General features: G+C 45.4%; 1 protein-coding gene across 1 annotated transcript in view; it reads right to left on the bottom strand.

Annotated features, from left to right (window-relative positions):
- Positions 1-1,007: 1,007 nt before the first annotated feature.
- Positions 1,008-19,648, bottom strand: part of LOC127567742 (protein odr-4 homolog) — a 45,199-nt gene continuing 26,558 nt past the window's right edge. The window contains exons 7-9 of the mRNA XM_052010727.1: positions 12,835-12,894; positions 7,977-8,044; positions 1,008-1,866 (exon numbers count right to left, since the gene is read on the bottom strand). Coding sequence (XP_051866687.1) covers positions 1,855-1,866; positions 7,977-8,044; positions 12,835-12,894 — 140 coding nt within the window. The 3' untranslated portion in view covers positions 1,008-1,854. The remainder of the gene's footprint in view (positions 1,867-7,976; positions 8,045-12,834; positions 12,895-19,648) is intronic.

The raw sequence follows: 19,648 nt of genomic DNA, 5'->3' as shown, positions 1-19,648 counted from the left end.
GTGAGATGTTGCATTTTGGTATGCAGTAAATGGCAGGATCCTTGGGGCACTGATTTAGAGGAGATATAGGGATGCACGTCCATAGCTCCCTAAAAGTGGCAACACAATTAGGGTATTAAAGGCAGCAAATGGCATGCCTGCCTTCATCGGTTGGGGTGTTGAGTATAAAAGTCAGGATGTCATGTTGAGGCCGTAGAAAACTTTGGTTGGGCCACATTTGAAGTATTGTGTGGGGTTCTAGCTGCCACATTAATGGAAGGATGTGGAGGTTTTGGAGAGGGTGCAGAAGAGATTCGCCAGAATGTTGCCTGGGTTAGAGAGTATCAGCTATAAGGAGAGTTTGGACAAACTTAGATTGTTCTCTCTGGAGCATCAGAGGCTGAGGGGAAATCTGACAGAAGTAAATGAAATGATGAGAGGCATAGATAGGGTAGATAGAGTCTTATTCCCAGGTTGCAAATATCAAATATTTCAGGGCAGAGGTATCAGGTGGGGGGGGGGGGGGAGTTTAAAGGAGGTTTGTGAGGCAAGTTTTTTTTTTACACAGAGGGTGGCAAGTGCCAGGAATATGCTGTTGGGGAGGGGAGTGGTGGTGTGTGGTGGAAGCATTCCAGGCACCCGCCACTCTTTGTGTAAAGAACTTGTCCCGCATATCTCCTTTGAACTTACCCCTCTCACCTGAAATGCACGCCCTCTAGTATTAGACATTTTGACCCCGGGACAGATTGCGGCTGAATACTCCATCTACGCCTCTCATAATCTTATACACTCCTATCAGTTCTGCCCTCAGCCTCCGCTGCTCCAGAGAAAGCAACCCAAATTTGTCCAACCTCTCCTTATTGCACATGCCCTCTAATCCAGGCAGCATCCTGATAAACCTCTTCTGGACCCTCTCCAGAGCCTCCACATCCTTCCTGTAATGGGGCAACCAGAAATGAATATAATCCTCAAGATGCAGCCTAACCAGTTTTATAAAGCTGCAGCCTAACTTCCTGAATCTTGAACTCAATGCCTCGACTAATAAAGGAAAGTGTGCCATATGCTGTTTTTACCACTGTACCAACCTGTGCAGCCACTTTCAGGGAGCTATGTAAATGCTCCCCAAAATCCCTCTGTGCATTAACTGTGTACTGTTTCTTTACATTTGATCTCCCAAAGTGCAACACCTCACATTTGGCCGGGTTAAACTCCATCTGCCATTTCTCCGCCCATATCTGCAACTGATCTATATCCCGCTGTATCCTTTGGCAATCTTCTACACCACCCACAATACCACCAATCTTTGTATTGTCTGCAAACTTACTAACCCACCTAAGTACGTTTTCATCCAAGTCACTTATATACATCACAAACAGCATAGGTCCCAGTAGGGATCCCTGCAGAACACCACTAGTTATGGACCTCTAACCAGAGTAAGTCCCATCGACCACTACACTCTGTCTCCTATGGGCAAGCCAATTCTGAATCCAAACAGCCAAGTCACCGTGGATCCCATTCCTGTTAAGTATAGTTTAGGATCTTGCAACCTGAAAAAGGTAGGAGATTATGGTCAGGAAAAGAGAGATATAAATGCTTAATTTATACTGAAATTATAATTCTCCAACAATTTTAGGAACAATATAAAATTGGTCACAGTTTTTATAAATATTTGTTATCAACTATTACAGTCCATACTGATCAATAAAAACTTTTTAGTGGTACTACCAGACTACAAACGGCACCAAAATCTATTGTTTCTCTCGCTGTGTTATGCTTTTATTCAAATGGAGATGAGAATACAGTTTCAGTCAAAAAAAGCATGGGAACTGGATCTTAAGTTCCTTGAAAATGGAGATCGAATCCCGTTATTATGGCTCATATTGATCCCTGTAAGAAAATAAAAAGAGATGTTTTAAATTCTCCATGTTTTTGGCATAGTTTTTGTAAAACCTCAATAAATATAATGCTTTTAATAAAAGCATATTACCTTGCCAAAGCTGCATGGTTTAGGGTTATCGCTCATCAGTCCCCCCACATAATAGGAGACCAAGCCTTAATATTTCAGTTAGCTTTCAGCAGAGGAATCTGTTAACCTTTATGCTGAAAACTATCAGTTAGTGACAATTTTAATGCTGAATTATTGAATAGTTAATCCAATTCTCCTGGTTATGGACCCTCACTTCTTTCAGGCACCTTCATAAACAGTAGTTTAGGAGTTTCTTTGTATATGCCATGAGAGAAACATAGAGCAAACCTTGTGTACAGCAGCAAAGCAAGTCCAAGGATTTGGTTACAATTGTCTTGTGGGTACTCTGCCCAACCATCAAAGCACAATATCAAAATGGTTTAACAAGCAATGCTTAATCAGTAAGATATTATGCAATGCAGACAGATGAAAATTAGGAACCCAGATCAGTATATAAAAAAAATCAAGACTTGGTCTATTTGTGATGAGGTTAAGGTTCAGAGGTGGAGAATGCATGCAGTATTCATATATCAGGAGGGAAATTCTGCAACCTAGTTTTTACATTCAGAGATTTTCAGAGTGCTATTCCCAATATGTATTGAAAATCTGAATGTTTACAATTTTCTCTTTACAAACTTAATCAGACTGACAAATGGTTTTTTTAATTCAATTTTTGGAGTGCAGAAACATTTCAACTACATAATACTTCACTTGTGCGTAGCATTTATCATCAAATTAACACAAACTTGGCACTGTATCCAATGCTATCCAAACGACACACTGATGTGCTTTAAAATGTGCATATCAGATTTTCTTTTGAAATTAACACACATTGCTGCTGCATCTCATTGATACACCATTACGTGATATAGTTAAATCAAAATATAAATTAGGAACCAGAAACTGTCCAAAACCAACTTGATGGCCAATTATGAGTCCAGGACAAAGATAACAAGTAACTCATTTTCAATGGCTATTTGGACAACATAGATGGAATATTATGCATCCAGGTTTCCTGACAGTTCAGAGTCAGGTGTGAAAATGTATTTTGAGGAGGACACGAGCCTGCAGCAGGATCCTTACAGGTTAAACAGGGAAAATGTGATGTGAATTTTGGTTGGAATAAGATAGCCAGCATAGTTTTTCAACAATAAGCAATGAATACACGTCTATGCAAATAGGTCTGAATGCAATGCCTTAGAGGATGTAAGACGTAAACAAACATTAGGAAAGCAACTGGTACACTGGCCTTTACTGCAAAGGGGTTGGAGTACAACAGTAAGAATATCTTACTGAAATTCTACAGGGCTTTGTTAAGACTACTCTTAGAGTACTCTGTGCAATTTTGGTCTCCATGTCTGGGAAACAAAATACTTGCTATGTGGTCACAGTAGCAAAGAGTGACATCACTCAGTAGCACGTGTGCGTGGGCAATTTAAAAGTTGCAGCAGGAGCTTCAGCGTTCTGATCGGCAGCGAGAGGCGAAGGAGCAGAGAGAGCCGGTAATTAACAAAGTGTTGAGTCTTTTTCTTCCCCTTAGCGTTCGGGAAAGCGGGGAGTGACTGTGCAGGCATGTGATGTCACTCAGTAGCACGCGGGCGATTTAAAAAGACTGCCATATCCAGCGGGCAGTGGAGTGAGAGGGAGCAGAGTGGTTGGGCTTTGGCTCAACGGGCTTAGGCGAGAACAGGTAAGAGGCGAGATTTATAGAGTGGGTGTAAATCACTGGTTTATTCATCTTAGTATTGGACAGTGCCATAGCAGTAATGCATCTGGGATTAGTTTTATGTTTGGAGTGCCAGATGTGGGGACCCTGGGAGACTACCAGCCTCCCCAATAACTACATCTGCACAAAGTGCATTGAGGTGTGGCTCCTCAAGGAATGTGTTGAGAGTCTGGAGCAGCAGCTCGATGACCTTTGGCTGATTAGAGAAAGTGAGGAGATAAAAGTTATAAAGAGTTTGTAGAGAGTACCTCTGTGGCAGTCCCCCTTGAAAAATCCATATCTCATTTTAGATTCTGTTGGAGAGGATGACCCAACAGAGTAAGACCACGGCAATCGGGACTTTGGCACCGTGCCTGGTGCTGTGGTCCAGCGGGGAAGGAGTAATGCAGTGGTTATTGGGGACTCTATAGTGAGGGGAACAGATAAAAGATTCTGTGAACCCGACAATGAATCCCGGATGGTGTGTTGCCTCCCTGGTCCCAGGGTACGGGATGTCACGGACCGGCTCCAGAAAATTCTGAGGGGAGAGGGTGATCAGCCAGAAGTCTTGGTACATGTAGGTACCAATAACATAGGTAGAAAAAGAGAAGAGGTCCTGAAGGAAGATTACAAGGAGCTAGGAAGAAGGTTGAGAAGCAGGACCTCTAGGGTAGTAATTTCAGGATTACTACCTGTGCCACGTGCTAATGGAAGTAAGAATAGAAAGATCTGGCAGATGAATGCATGGCTGAGTGACTGGTGCGGGGGGCAGAGCTTCAAATTTCTGGATCATTGGGACCTTTTTTGGGAGAGGTATGACCTAGTCACTAAGGATGGGTTACACCTAAACTCCAAGGGGTCCAATATCCTGGCGGGAATATTTAATTTATCAGTTGGGGAGGGTTTAAACTAATCTGGCAGGGGGATGGTAACCAGGATGTTAGGATAGAGGAAGAGGTATATAGGAACAAGTCCAAGATAGTGTGCAGTGAAGATAGTAAGAAGGACAGGCAGGTGAAAAGTCAGGATAAGTTGCTGAACAATAGAAGTACAACAAAATCAGAAGCAGATACTGGCCTAAATGTACTATATTTAAATGCATGTAGCGTTAAGAATAAAGTGGATGACCTAGTGGCACAACGACAGATTAAAAAATATGACATTGTGGCAATCACCGAGTCACGGCTTTATGACGGATGTGATTGGGAACTGAATGTCCAGGGGTACACAGTGTATAGAAAGGATAGGCGGGTAGGCAGAGTGGGTGGTGTGGCCCTGATGGTTAGTAATGATATAAAATCAATAGAAAGGAAGGACATTGGGTCAGAAGTGGAGTCCTTATGGGTGGAGCTAAGAAATAGCATGGGTAAAAGGACAATAATAGTAGTTATATATAGGCCCCCTAACAGCAGTCGGGATGTGGACTATAAATTACAGTTAGAAATAGAAAAAGCGTGTCAGAGAGACAACGTTAAGATAATTATGGGGGATTTCAACATGAATGTGGATTGGGAAAGCCAGCAAGAATCTTAGGAGAGCGAGTCTGTGGAATGTCTACGGGATGGCTTTTTGGAGCAACTTGTTGATGAGCCCACCAGGGGATCGGCTGTTTTGGATTGGGTGCTGTGTAACGAACCGGAGGTGATTAGGGAACTAAAAGTAAAGGAACCATTAGGAACTAGCGATCACAATATGATCGAGTTCAGTTTCAAATTTGAGAAGGAGAAGCTGATAGCAGGTGTATCGATGTTTCAGTAGAACAAAGGAAATTACAGTGGCATGAGAGGGGAACTGGCCGAAATTGATTGGAAGAGTAAGCTACCTGGAGGGACAGCAGAGCAGAAATGGATAGAATTTCTACAAGAAATAAGGAAAATGCAGGATAGATATATTCAAAGAAAAAAGGTTTTGAATGGAAAAAAGGCACAAATGTGGATAATGAGAGAGGTGAAGGCTAAAATAAGAGCAAAAGGGAGGGCATACAAGGAAGCAAAAATTAGTGGGAAAACAGAAGACTGGGAAACTTTTTAAAACCTGCAGAAAGAAACTAAGAAGGTTATTGGGAAAGAAAAGGTGAATTATGAAAGGAAGTTGGCAGATAACATTCAAAAGGATACTAAGAGTTTTTTTAAATACATGAAGAGTAAAAGAGAGACACGGGTTGATATAGGACCAATTGAAAACGGTGTGGGAGAGATTATAATGGATGATAAAGAGATGGCAGAGGAACTAAATGAGTACTTTGCATCGGTCTTCACTGTGGAGGACATCAGCAATATACCAGATAGTCAGGGGTCTCAAGGGATGGAACTGAGTTCAGTTAAGATTACTAGAGAGAAGGTGCTGGGGAACCTAAATGGACTAAAGACAGATAAGTCTCCCGGACCAGATGAGGTGCATCCCCAGGTTCTGAAGGAGGTGGCTTTAGAGATTACGGAGGCATTGGTGATAATTTTCCAGGAATTGATAGACTCTGGCATGGTTCCGGAGGACTGGAGGGTCGCAAATGTAGTTCCGCTGTATAAGAAAGGTGGGTGCCGCACAAGAGGCTGATTAATAAGATGAGAGCTCATGGAATTACAGGTAGGATATTGGAATGGGTGGAGCATTGGCTGGTAGGCAGAAAGCAAATGGTGGGAATAAAAGGATCCTGTTCTGGTTGGCTACCGGTTACTTCTGGTGTTCCGCAGGGGTCGGTGTTGGGGCTGCTTCTTTTTACTTTGTACATTAATGATTTGGATGGAGTAAATAGTTTTGTGGCTAAGTTTGCAGAGGACACCAAGATAGGTGGAGGAGTAGGGAGTACTGAAGAAACAGGAAGGTTGCAGAAAGACTTAGATAGTTTAGGAGAATGGGCAAGGAAATGGCAGATGAGATTCAATGTTGAGAAATGTGCCGTTGTACACTTTGGAAAAAGAAATAAGCGGGCAGATTATTATCTAGAAGGGGAGAAAATTCAAAGTACAGAAGTACAAAGGGACTTGGGGGTACTCGTGCAGGATACCCTAAAGGTTAACCACCAGGTCGGATCGGCAGTAAGGAAAGCGAATGCTATGTTGGCATTCATTTCGAGAGGTATATTGTATAAAAGTAGGGAAGTGTTGATGAGGCTCTACGGGGCACTGGTGAGGCCTCATTTGGAATACTGTGTGCAATTTTGGGCCCCATATCTTTGGAAGGATGTACTGATGTTGGAGAGGGTTCAGAGGAGATTTACGAGGATGATTCCCAGAATGAAAGGCCTTACTTATGATGAGTGTTTGTCGGCTCTTGGACCGTACTCACTGGAGTACAGAAGAATGAGAGGGGACCTCATAGAAACATTTAGAATATTGAAAGGACTGGACAGAGTAGATGTGGCCAAGCTGTTTCCCTTGGTCGGTGAATCCAGGATCAGAGAGCACAATCTTAGAATTAGAGGGTACTAGTTTAAAACAGAGATGAGGAGAAATTTCTTTAGCCAGAGGGTAGTGAACTTATGGAATTCTTTGCCACGTACAGCTGTGGAGGCACGATCATTGGAGGCGTTTAAGGAGGAGATAGATAGGTATCTAATTAGTCAAGGTATCAAGGGATATTGGGATAAGGCCGGAAATTGGGGCTAGATAGGAATAGTTTGTTTTCCTCGTGGAGCACACTCGATGGGCCGAATGGCCTACTTCTGCTCCTTTGTCTTGTGATCTTGTGATTTACAAATTTGATTCTTGGGATGAGGAGGTTGTTTCATGAAGAGAAACTGAGGAAGCCTGGCTTACACTGCACTGTACCTCACTCCAGTGCAATGACAGATGAAACACAAAATTCTGAGATGAATTGACAGAACAGACACCAGCAAGCTGCTTTCTCATACTGGAGAGTCCAGAAATTGGGTGGGGGGGTGGGGGTGCAGGGGGCATAATCTGAAGATAGGATAGGATGTTGGAAGAGGAAAGTTTCTTTGCACAAAGTGCCACAAATTGTTGGAATTTTCTACCCCAGAGAGCTGTGGACATTATCATTGCAGTGGTCAGACAGAAAAGTGGACTTAGGGCACAGGATCACCCATGATCTTATAAATGATATAGCAGACATAATAGATTTTTATGGCGTACTTTGTTTGTAAAGCCAAGTGAAAATCAAAGAAAAACGGCAGATGTTGAAAATCTGAAATACAACAGAAAATGCTGGAAACACTTGGCAACTCAGGCAGCATCTTTCCACGGATCCTGCCAGGCCTGATGAACGGTTCTAGCATTTTCTGTTTTATTATTGATAAAATCAATAATCTGTGGTTATCAGCAATTTTAAAATATAGTTCAACTTATAATATCTTTAAATGAAACTTACACCAATGAAGTAATAAATAACAGAGACTGCTACTGCGATGACTCCTACACCTGCTGCTGCTGCCATACCTAAGACATAAAGCACAAACATAGTTAATGAAGAGTAGGATATGAAAAAGCTAGACCATGACTCCGAATGGCAATAATTTCAAGCACGGGGGGTATTTAAATAGAGGAATATATATCAAACCACTGATCCCTTGCAAACTGAATTTAATTTTGAACTGTATTCTTCTTATTAAAAAAAAGTTAATCTCCAAAGGTTGTCCAAGTTAAGTAGAACCTTTCCAAATGGTTACTCCAGCACAAATGGAAGAGCTGAGGCGGGGCATGATTTCGCATATGTATTCCCAATCTGCCATTTCATGTGAAGTGATAATTTACCTTTTATGTTAGATCAATACATATAAATTCATGATGGCAAAAGTATGTATTTTTCAGGAATACATTGGATTCAAGCAATAATTATGCAATGAGTACCAGGAAGGGAAGATCAAAACAAAATGATCAATATTTTTGAAACATTTTAACAAATGACAATATCCATTAAGATGGGACTAATAGGACTATATTAACACAATTCTATAACCTTATTATCTCTGAAGGACAGACTTGATTCAGCCATTAAACACCAACTAACTATAAAAATATAAAATTTATGCTCATAATCTTCCACACCCATTAGGTTTTGGAATCTTTTAACCATTCCAAGAGTTAGGTTGGACCACAGAGCGTTATTTTATGGCTGCTGTTCATTCCCTGCGCAACCCCCCCCCCCCACCCCCCATTGACCCAAGGTGGTATCCATGCGCATATTTCTGATGGGAAAGATGTCAATACAGGAGGCTTTGTTTGTGAAAATATCATCAGCTGGTAAGGTGCAGAGGAAGGACAAAGACATTTGGAATAATGTGCAGTGCTGATTTCAGACTGCAATTACCATTCTGTAAGGCTCCAGCATGAAGGCCACCAACAGTATTTGAAGAGATCAAGTAAGCTCATTGATAATTACTTTCAACTCCCTCTTGACCTATTGGTTTTTTTTTGCTAACTTCCTGCACTTTTCAATGTTCAATATATCTGGAGAGAGTTGGGTCTGATTGCTCATGCTCTTTTGTTACTGTCTCTTTCACAAATTGCTGGTGCCAAATATGGGTGACTCAATAAGATTGCCTCTGAATATAGAGCTTGCCAGGGAGCTTGAAGGAAGACATCACAGAAAATAGAAGAGGTGGAAGCAGGAGCTTGGCACAAGGTCATATCAACAAAGGGACACAGGGAAAACTTGTACCACAACTTCACTGAGGTGCAGCATACAAACTCCATTTACTTTAACAAAGAGGCTGTTGCTCCGCCAACTGCTGCAGCTTCATGCAGGGTCACTGTAGCTGTCACGGTCACTCACAACTTTTATGTTACATGTTCCTTTCAGGCTGCAACAAGTCATGGTACCAAAGCTTGCTGCTTGCAGTACAATGTTTTATCAGAGAGGATAGTGAGCCTCTATAAGACAAGTTTACATTCCTTTCTCCAATATAGAAATGCAGGTGGCAGTATGAGATTTTCCCAAATGGATTCCCTTTGGAGCAAAGCACCACTGATTGCACACACCTTCCCATCAGAATCCTGCAACATTTGTCAATCAAAAGGGATGCCACCACAACAGCATGTCATGAAGGATTGTGCTTGCCTTCCAGGAAATAGTAGCAATTTATTTATGTTGTTTCAATCCTCCTGTGCTTTTTACTCCAACCAGTTAATGGCTGGCTATTGGACAGAAAAGTGTTAACTATTCCTGACACAACTCAGAACACCGATAAGGAACCTGTGCAGAGGTGCTAGATTAAAGTGACAATGCTATCCCTATTGCCTCAAGAACCCTCCATCAGGCAGACAATTGCAATCTCAAACAACAGATCCATTGCAGGCACCATTCACAAGAAGCTCTGCAGTGTGCCCCTTACAGAGTACCCAGATTTACGGTCTTCCGCTACATATGGCACAATTTTGCCATGATGAGAGATCAACATTGAAAAGCAGCTTCACCCCAATAAACTGAGGACTGCTGGCAACCAAGGCAGTTCCATTCTGATTACAGCCAACAGAGGACGATTGCAATAACCATAACTGCAACACAAGATTCACCATCGGCCCCACTCTTACACCACCGTCACCTTTTTTTCCTCCAGTGCAGCTGTTTAGTTTCTCTAGACTTACAAACATAAAAGCTAATATCAAATCCCAAGATTAAGCAAATCTATAATCACATACTTTGCACAGCAAACTAAAAATTTCAGTGTATTCCCTTGTGAATGGCTTTTATTTTCCTTTTCGTATCTTGGTGTTCCTACGAATCTGGAGGCTGCAATGAAAAAGGTTATTGAAGGAAAGTAACTTTTAGCTTATCCCAGAGAAGCCAAGTGCAGACGATAATATCTTGGCCTGAATTGCTCTAGTCCAGGCTCACCATCTGACAGGCAGTTGTACAAGTACTGATGAAATAGCTAACGTGCAAGTATGTATGCCATCCTCCTGATGTTCTCTCTTCCTCCTCAAGCCCTGCAACCTTCAGATCTCTTCTCCAATTCTGGCCTCTAAATCATCCCCATTTTTAATCACTCCATAATTTTCACTGCTGCCTGTAGATCTGAAGTACTGACCTTCAAATTGTCTTTTCCTTAACTGACTAGAGGCTGCCTGGGTGCATTGAAGGTAGAAGGGAATTTCATCAATGTCTGCAATCACCAAGACATAACTCCTCATATGAGAATGGTCCACATTTTCCATGACCTTGCTGTGAACCTTTGCTGTTCGAGGGCAGTATGTTGTAGCAGGAACAGGTTGGTAGAGAATCCTTGTCTTGTGGATGTTGGAATAATCCACTCTATGCTTGAGTGAAGATGTCAACAGTGGCTTGGAGCATGTGCAAACACAAATGTCATCTGCCAACAGCAGCTCAGTCACAGTGGTTTGGGTAACCTTGGCTTTGGAACATCATCACCATATACTGAACAGCTTTGCATTATTTCTACTCCTGTAGGAAGTTTGTTGGAGGCGAGATGAATGACTGCAATTAGCAAAACTTGGATAAGCGTTAAGCAATGACGCAGCCTTGTTGACACTAGTATTTACTAAAATTTGCTCTGTTGAAGACCAGTTAGTTAATACCTTGGCTTGTATATTGTTGTGGAACAAGCACAAGATGGAGAAGAATTTCTGTTGCCAGACAAGTTTGGGGAAAAGAGTTCAGTGTCTTTGGATGGATGAATTGTTGAGCAGTTCTTCAGCCACTCAGGAGAGGCAACTGAGGAGGACATTAGAAGAGCCTTCTGTAGTTACAGCAATTGGAGATGTCTCCTTTCTTGAAAATGGTCACAATTATAGCACCTCTTAAGATCCAGTGGCATGTCTTTCACTTCCCAGATGTGGGCAATGAAGCTGTGGATTTGTGTCCGAATCCCTTCACTGCTGCATTTTAGGATTTCAGCCCCTGATGAGTTTATCCCTGTTCCTGGCTTTCAATGTGGTGGGGCCTTGGGTGTTTGGGTTGTAGATGGCAGCAGGTGGCTGAGCCTCTTGCTCTCTCCCCAACCATCGTCATTTCTGTAGGTTCCAGATTTTCTGCCGGACCTCTACAAGTACGTGTAAAGCCATTTCATTTCCCTAGAGGAAAGATGGAAGCTTCCAATCCAGGAACATCATGTGCTTATGGTTAATTAATTACTCAATTTCCTGATCCTTCTCTTTAAACCAGTCCTGGCTCTTCTTGTTAGAGAAGCCAACAGTATCTTCACATGGGGTGCCAATTATGGAGAAGTCAGGGCAACCCATAAGCTGTGGACATTTTACAGCTCCTGCAGACTTGGAGATGGCAGGATGTTTGTGAGGTATTGCCTGAGAAGAGCAGCATGGTGCACGTCCCATGCATTTTGTCAGGAGAAGGACCCTGTGCAATTATTCCCTACCTTTTTGCTGAATAAGCCTTTCCAGAGGATTGTGTCCCTTCCAGCCTACCTTGAAATCCTCCAGGAGGGTCAATGTGTCTTCTTTTGAGGTGTGAACTATAATTTTTTTTTTAGTTGGAGTAGAGCTCCACCTTGACAACCAAAACTTCAAGGATTAGGGTATATGCACTGGTAACAGTAATGTGTTGTTTCTGTGTTAGGGTGAGCCAAAAGGTTATAAGGCACCCACTATTCTGCATGAGTAGCTAAGATGCCAGACTAGCTCATTCTTGATGGCAAAGCTCACTCCATGAAACTGTCAGTCCTCTTCCAGTTTGCTCCCCAAAAGGAGGTGTACCCACTGCCTTATTCCTTAAGATGGCCATTTCCTGCTATTGTGCCTCATTCAGTGCAGTAAGGTGTGTCATAGCTTACAAGCTCAGATCTGTCACGATTGGCATTGTTCATGAGGGTCTTGATGTTCCAGACCCTGAACGTGGGGTAGTATTTGCACCCCAGTTGCTACACAGGCTTCACAGAGCAGGATTTGATTCAGCAGCAAAGGGGTCCATGACATCTAAAGATCAGGCCCCACTGCAAGGTAGTAATGCTTGCTTGTTCGTGGTCACACGTATTGGTGTTGCCTAGCATAGCACAGTTGTTCATTTGTGTACACACTGTGCAAGTTCAGGCACTGGATCCCTTGTCCACTGCCTCCCTCCTGGCTTGTCACCTTCACTCTTGCCCATGTTCTAGCCACACTCCAATTGCTAGCTACAGAACCCAGCCACATGCACTGGTAGTCCCTGGTACCTAAACATATCCCTGACCCCAGCTCTAGCAATAAACCTAATCATGTTTCAGGTCCTTGGCCTAGCTGCACATCTAATAGTGCTTTCAATCCACAGAATTTACCCTTGTATTTAAAGCCGGTATCCGTAATTTCCTCCTCTTCTTCTTTGAACTGTTCTTGATCTTAAAACAAAACATACAGAATTCTAATTAGCCAAAAATAATTTTGTTCCCTATACAAACATAGCTCAAACATGTATAACCATACTTGTCAATGGATAATCCATGCACCCTGGTGATTATTAAATAAACAAATATTACTAGCAGCAAAAGAAAATATTTAAACTTTCATAATTTATGAGGAACAACTCAATTTTGAACTCTCACAATGCTACAGTAGAAGATCTCGAGTGTAGTGGTTGCTACCGCGAAATAAAACAAGACGCTAGTCGGAGGATTGTCGAACAAGAAGTGGTTTATTTTCCCGCCTTGGGCGGGCCCTTTAAGGGAGACTGTTCCCGCCCAAAGCAACCGGCAATGACGTAAGTACTACGTCATCAAGACTTTCCCGCGCGCGGGTTCTCCCCGTCGCTCGGGAAAGACAAGGCCCGCCGCCATCTTGGGCCTCGTCGCTCTGACGCCGCGCGACCCGACTGCCGAGCCGGTTCGCCCGACTAAACGGTGAGTCGCCACACAACCCCCCCCAGAACCGGCGATACAGTCCCCAAGGTCTGCGGGCTGTGCCAGCTGCTGCTTAGGGGGCCGGCCTCTGCGTCGCGGCGTTGCAACCTCGACAGGTTGTTGCAGATCCAAATGGGCCGGTTTGAGGCGGCCCGCCGTGAAAACCTGTTCCCTGCCTCCAGTGTCCAAAATAAAGGTGGATCCAATATTCCGTATGACTCGGAACAGTCCCTCATATGGTCGTTGCAATGGTGCCCGAGGTGTGCCCCTGCGAACGAAAACAAACTTACAGTCCCGTAGTTCCTTGGGCTGGCAGGATGGGGCTTGTCCGTGCCGTGAGGTGGGAATCGGGGCCAAGTCGCCAAGCTTCTCGCGCAGTCTTTGTAGGACTGCTGGGGGTTGTTCCCCTTGGTCCCGAAGGGCAGGTATGAAATCCCCGGGGACAACTAGGGGCGCCCCGTACACAAGCTCAGCTGACGAAGTGCGGAGGTCTTCTTTGGGGGCAGTGCGTATGCCGAGCAGGACCCAAGGCAGCTCGTCAACCCAGTTAGGACCCTTCAGGCGGGCCATCAAGGCTGATTTCAGATGGCGGGGAAAACGTTCCACCAACCCGTTTGATTGAGGATGGTAGGCCGTGGTGGTGTGCAGCTGCGTCCCTAGCAGGTTCGCTAATGCAGCCCAGAGACTGGAAGTGAATTGGATGCCTCTGTCTGAAGTGATGTGGGCCGGAACACCAAAATGTGAGACCCAAGTTGTGAGCAGCGCCCGGGCGCAGAAATCAGTTGTGATGTCAGTCAGGGGGGTTGCCTCAGGCCACCTTGTGAACCGGTCCACGATGGTAAGGAGGTACCGGGCTCCTCTTGAAACCGGCAGAGGGCCCACGAGGTCGACGTGTATGTGGTCGAACCTCCTACGGGTAGGCTCGAACTGCTGTGGTGGGACCTTGGTGTGTCGCTGGATTTTTGACGTCCGGCAGTGCGGACAAGTCCTGGCCCACTCACTGACCTGTTTGCGCAGGCCATGCCAGACAAACTTGCTGGCGACCAGTCGGACAGTAGATCTGATGGACGGGTGCGCCAACCCATGTACCGAGTCAAAAACGCGTCTCCGCCAGGCTGCAGGGACTATAGGGCGGGGCTGACCAGTCGCAACGTCGCAAAGTAGGGTCCGCTGACCCGGACCAACCAAGAAATCTCGGAGCTGCAGACCCGAGACTGCGGTTCTGTAGCTGGGCAGTTCGTCGTTGGCTTGCTGTGCGTCAGCTAGGGCCGTGTAGTCGACACCCAAGGATAGGTTGTGGATGGTTGGTCTGGAAAGGGCATCAGCAATGACATTATCCTTTCCGGAGACATGTTGGATGTCAGTTGTGAATTCGGAAATGTAGGATAAATGTCTCTGCTGACGAGCTGACCAGGGATCGGAGACTTTGGAGAAGGCAAAGGACAGAGGCTTATGATTGGTGAAAGCGGTGAAGGGCCTGCCTTCTAGAAAGTATCGGAAATGCCGGACCGCCAGATACAGTGCTAGAAGTTCCCGATCAAAAGCGCTGTACTTCAGTTCGGGCGGTCTAAGGTGCTTGCTGAAAAATGCCAAAGGTTGCCAGCGGCCTTCGAGTAGCTGTTCCAGTACCCCACCCACCGCGGTGTTGGACGCGTCTACCGTGAGGGCAGTCGGGACGTCAGTCCTGGGGTGTACAAGCATTGTGGCGTCTGCCAGGGCGTCTTTGGCCTTAATGAAAGCAGCCACAGCCTCGTCAGTCCAGGTGATGTCCTTGCCCTTACCAGCCAGCAGCGAGAACAGAGAGCGCATGATACGGGCTGCTGCAGGGATGAAACGATGGTAAAAGTTGACCATCCCAAGGAATTCCTGTAGGCCTTTGACTGTGTCGGGGCGGGCAAAATGGCGGATAGCGTCCACCTTGGCGGGTAGGGGTGTTGCCCCGTCGCTGGTGATTTTGTGGCCGAGGAAATCGATAGAGTCAAGTCTGAATTGGCACTTGGACGGGTTGATCGTGAGGCCGAAATCGCGGAGGCGGGAATACAGCTGGCGGAGGTGGGAAAGGTGTTCCTGGCGGTTACGGCTGGCGATCAGTATGTCGTCTAAGTAAATGAACACCAAGTCCAGGTCTCGGCCTACCGCGTCCATCAGCCGCTGGAAGGTCTGCGCGGCGTTCTTAAGGCCGAACAGCATCCGAAGGAATTCGAACAGGCCGAATGGGGTGATAATCGCAGTCTTGGGGACGTCATCCGGATGGACCGGGATTTGGTGGTATCCCCGAACGAGGTCCACTTTGGAAAAGATGCGGGCCCCGTGTAAGTTCGCTGCCAAGTCCTGGATGTGAGGGATGGGATAGCGGTCCGGGGTGGTGGCGTCATTCAGCCTGTGGTAGTCACCGCAGGGCCTCCACCCTCCGGTGGCTTTGGGGACCATGTGCAGGGGGGAGGCCCAGGGGCTGTCTGACCTGCGAACAATCCCCAGCTCCTCCATGTGATGGAACTCTTCCTTTGCCAGGCGGAGCTTGTCTGGAGGTAATCGTCGTGCTCGGGCATGAAGGGGTGGCCCTGTAGTAATGATGTGGTGTCGTACCCCGTGTTTGGGCCTAGAATTCATAAACGAAGGTGCCAAAATTGATGGGAATTCGGCTAGGAGCTTGGCGAAATCGTCGCCAGAAAGGGAAATGGAGTCCAGGCGCGGGGCTGGTGTGCTGATTTCTCCCAGGGGATAGGTCTGGAAGGTGCTAGAGTGGACTAACCACTTCCCTCGCAGGTCGACTAACAGGTTGTGGGCCCGAAGGAAATCAGCTCCTAGGAGTGGTCGGGCGACCGTGGCAAGGGTAAAGGTCCAGGTAAAACGGCTGCCGCCGAATTGTAATTGAAGTGTACGGGTGCCGTAAGACCGTATCGTTGTACCGTTGGCGGCATTGAGTAGAGGACCGGGTGGCCTGTTACGAGTGTCGCGGCCGGTCGGGGGCAAAATACTGACCTCCGCTCCAGTATCAACGAGGAAACGCCGTCCAGATTTCTTGTCCTGAACGAATAGGAGGCTCTGTCGGTGGCCAGCCGCCGTAGCCATCAGCGGCGGCTGGCCCTGGCGTTTCCCTGAAACTTGCAGGGTGGGTGGCATCGACGGGCCTCTGCACCCCACCTCTGATGGTAGAAGCATAGCTGGTCACCCGTGTCGTCGTCTGCGTTCCTGGGGTGTGGTTGCTCGGTTGCTGGGGCCGGGCAAGGCGGGCGTTGGGCTCGCGGCCTGGTGATTTGACTGACGGACGAGCCGCTCTCGCGCTTGGCCCTCCACAGGACATCTGCCCGGGCGGCCACCTCACGGGGGTTGCTGAAGTCGGCGTCAGCTAACAACAGGTGGATGTCATCAGGGAGCTGTTCGAGGAAGGCCTGTTCGAACATCAGGCATGGCTTGTGTCCCTCGGCCAATGCCAGCATCTCATTCATTAGGGCGGATGGGGATCTGTCCCCCAGGCCGTCCAGATGAAGCAAGCGGGCAGCGCGCTCACGACGGGAGAGGCCGAAGGTCCGAATCAAAAGGTCTTTGAAAGCCGGGTACTTATCTTCCTCCGGAGTCGACTGGATGAAGTCCCCAACCTGGGCAGCTGTCTCTTGGTCCAGAGAGCTAACCACATGGTAGTACTTCGTGGAGTCGGAGGTGATCTGCCAAAGGTGGAATTGTGCTTCGGCCTGGTCAAACCAGACGCTGGGCCGAAGTGACCAAAAGGTGGGCAGCTTGAGGGCCACTGCGTTGGCTGCTGTGCTGTCGGCCATTGTGCGGGTCCAAAATCCGTTTGGACCGTCGGGGTCACCAATGTAGCGGTAGCTACCGCGAAATAAAACAAGACGCTAGTCGGAGGATTGTCGAACAAGAAGTGGTTTATTTTCCCGCCTTGCGTGGGCCCTTTAAGGGAGACTGTTCCCGCCCAAAGCAACCAGCAATGACGTAAGTACTACGTCATCAAGACTTTCCCGCGCGCGGGTTCTCTCCGTCGCTCGGGAAAGACGAGGCCCGCCGCCATCTTGGGCCTCGTCGCTCTGACGCCGCGCGACCCGACTGCCGAACCGGTTCGCCCAACTAAACGGTGAGTCGCCACACCAGTCATATTTCCTTGGGACTGAGATATATTCAAGTTATGGATAAATTTCGATAATAAATTCTGATCTATGTCAATCTTTTAACACTTTGTTAACAGTGGTATTTTAATGCATCTGATGCAATTTTCAAAATGCATTTGCATGTTGTATTATACTATATAATATGAAGCTATAAAAAACCTGTAAAAAATGTATTTTAGGATTCTGTGACTTCATAAGTAATGCATGAAGTATAGTTTGCTTTATGAAGTTTGCTTTCTTTTCTTAGTTCCTTTTGACAGAGGCCATTTGGCATATCAAATCTATGCTGGTTCTCAGACCAATCCATTTATTTTCTCTGTAACTTATTCTCTCTCATATGCCCACGATTTCCACACTAATGCTCCCCACCACCCAACTACTTGATGGGTAATTTCCAGAAGCCAATTAATGTCTTTGAACTATGGGAGGAAATTGGAACACCTGGAAGAAACTCATGGAATCACAGGGAGAACATGCAAACGCCACAGAGACAACACAAGCTCAATCATGCAATTCCCAGAGGCCCCACCTCTACAAGTACAAAGTGATTATTAAACCACTCAGCTGTCAGCCTTTTAGTGACCCAGACCCATTTATTGCTCCTGTAAAGTAGGGACAACACCTTCATTTCCTTCAGAGCTTGAGGGTGCACATTCTTGGCTATCCGCAACAATTTATATCTATGTATGCCAACTGAATTTGCACTTGTAAGAAGTCATTCCATCGTGAGCTTCCTTCACCTGTCACTGCCTGTTCATCTCTTCAAACAAGTATATTCCTGGAATGCAACCCACAAGTGGCCTGTCTTAGCAGCATTATAAATCTCTTACTGAGAAAGATATTTACCTAACTATGCAAATAAATCTATGTACTTCTCAGAGGTCTCTTTGAGGACATTCTTTTATGTAGAGCATTGCATTATAATATCACATGGCTCACTAATTTATAACTCCTGATGAAACATTTTTGGCTTATCACAACAGAAGTTCAGACACAAGTTTACTGATTCAGGTGATTTAGCTTTTTGCAGACTCTTACACATAGCATTGCCCTTACTTAAATCACCCTTTGTGTAAAACTTTAAAAGCTTTTCACATTGCTCCATGATACCAATTGCACTGCCAAAATGCTCCCTTAGGTTCCATGCTCATTCAACTTTATCTAATCTTATCTTTCCACCTTCTGTCAGCGTAATAGGATTTCTCTTTACACGTCTATACTCAACACTGCAATTTTGATGCCTTCAGGACACCATAAAGCTCAAGTACAAATGCCTTGAATTGAAATTAACCGCACATAGAAAAATTAAAGACCTGTGCTTCTTTTCACTGGGAATCCTGAATGCATTTGCATTTCAAGTGTAGTAGGATTCTTCATAGTATCATTGAATTATATATCACAGAGATTGGCAGACCACGTCCATGCCGACCATTGTACTTGTCTTTATTGGTCCCATTTACCTGAATTTAGTCCACAGCATTCTATGCATTGGTGATTCAAGTACTTGTCTTGATGCTTGTTAATGTTGTAAGAATACCTGCCTCCACCACCATGTCGGGTAGCGCGTTTTAGATTCCAACCAGTCTCGTGTGAAAACATTCCCTTTCAGATCCCCTGTAAACCTCCTACCTGAAAGAGGAATAGATTTTTCCTATCTACCCCCTTCATAATTTTATATACCTCTCCCATTCACCTATCAGCATTGTCTGTTCCTGAGAAAACAAACCCAGCCTATCCAATCTCTCCCTAAAATGGAAATGCTTGCATCCAGGCAACATTCCACTGCACCTTCTCCAGCACAATTACATCCTTCCTAAAGGTGACCAAAATTACAGGAAATACTTCATATGGGCCTAACCAATGTTTTATAAAGTTTTCATATGATATCCCTGGTCTTATGTTATATGCCATGGAAGTGATGAAGGCAAGGATCCCATACACGTTCTTCACCATCCTATCTACTTTGTGCTGCCACTTTTAGGGATCTTTGGCCTTGTATCCCAAGGTCCCTCTGTACATTATTCCCTGCCACCCTACCATTTACAGTATATGTTTTATCCTCATTTGACCTTGCAAAATGCATCATTCAGGACTAACTTCTGATTAGAAACTTTTCCTGTTCAAAATTGCAATAA

This window comes from Pristis pectinata, chromosome 3 (genome assembly GCF_009764475.1).
Source record: "Pristis pectinata isolate sPriPec2 chromosome 3, sPriPec2.1.pri, whole genome shotgun sequence".
Taxonomy (NCBI): Eukaryota; Metazoa; Chordata; class Chondrichthyes; order Rhinopristiformes; family Pristidae; genus Pristis; species Pristis pectinata.
This window is presented reverse-complemented; position numbering and strand designations above follow the sequence as displayed.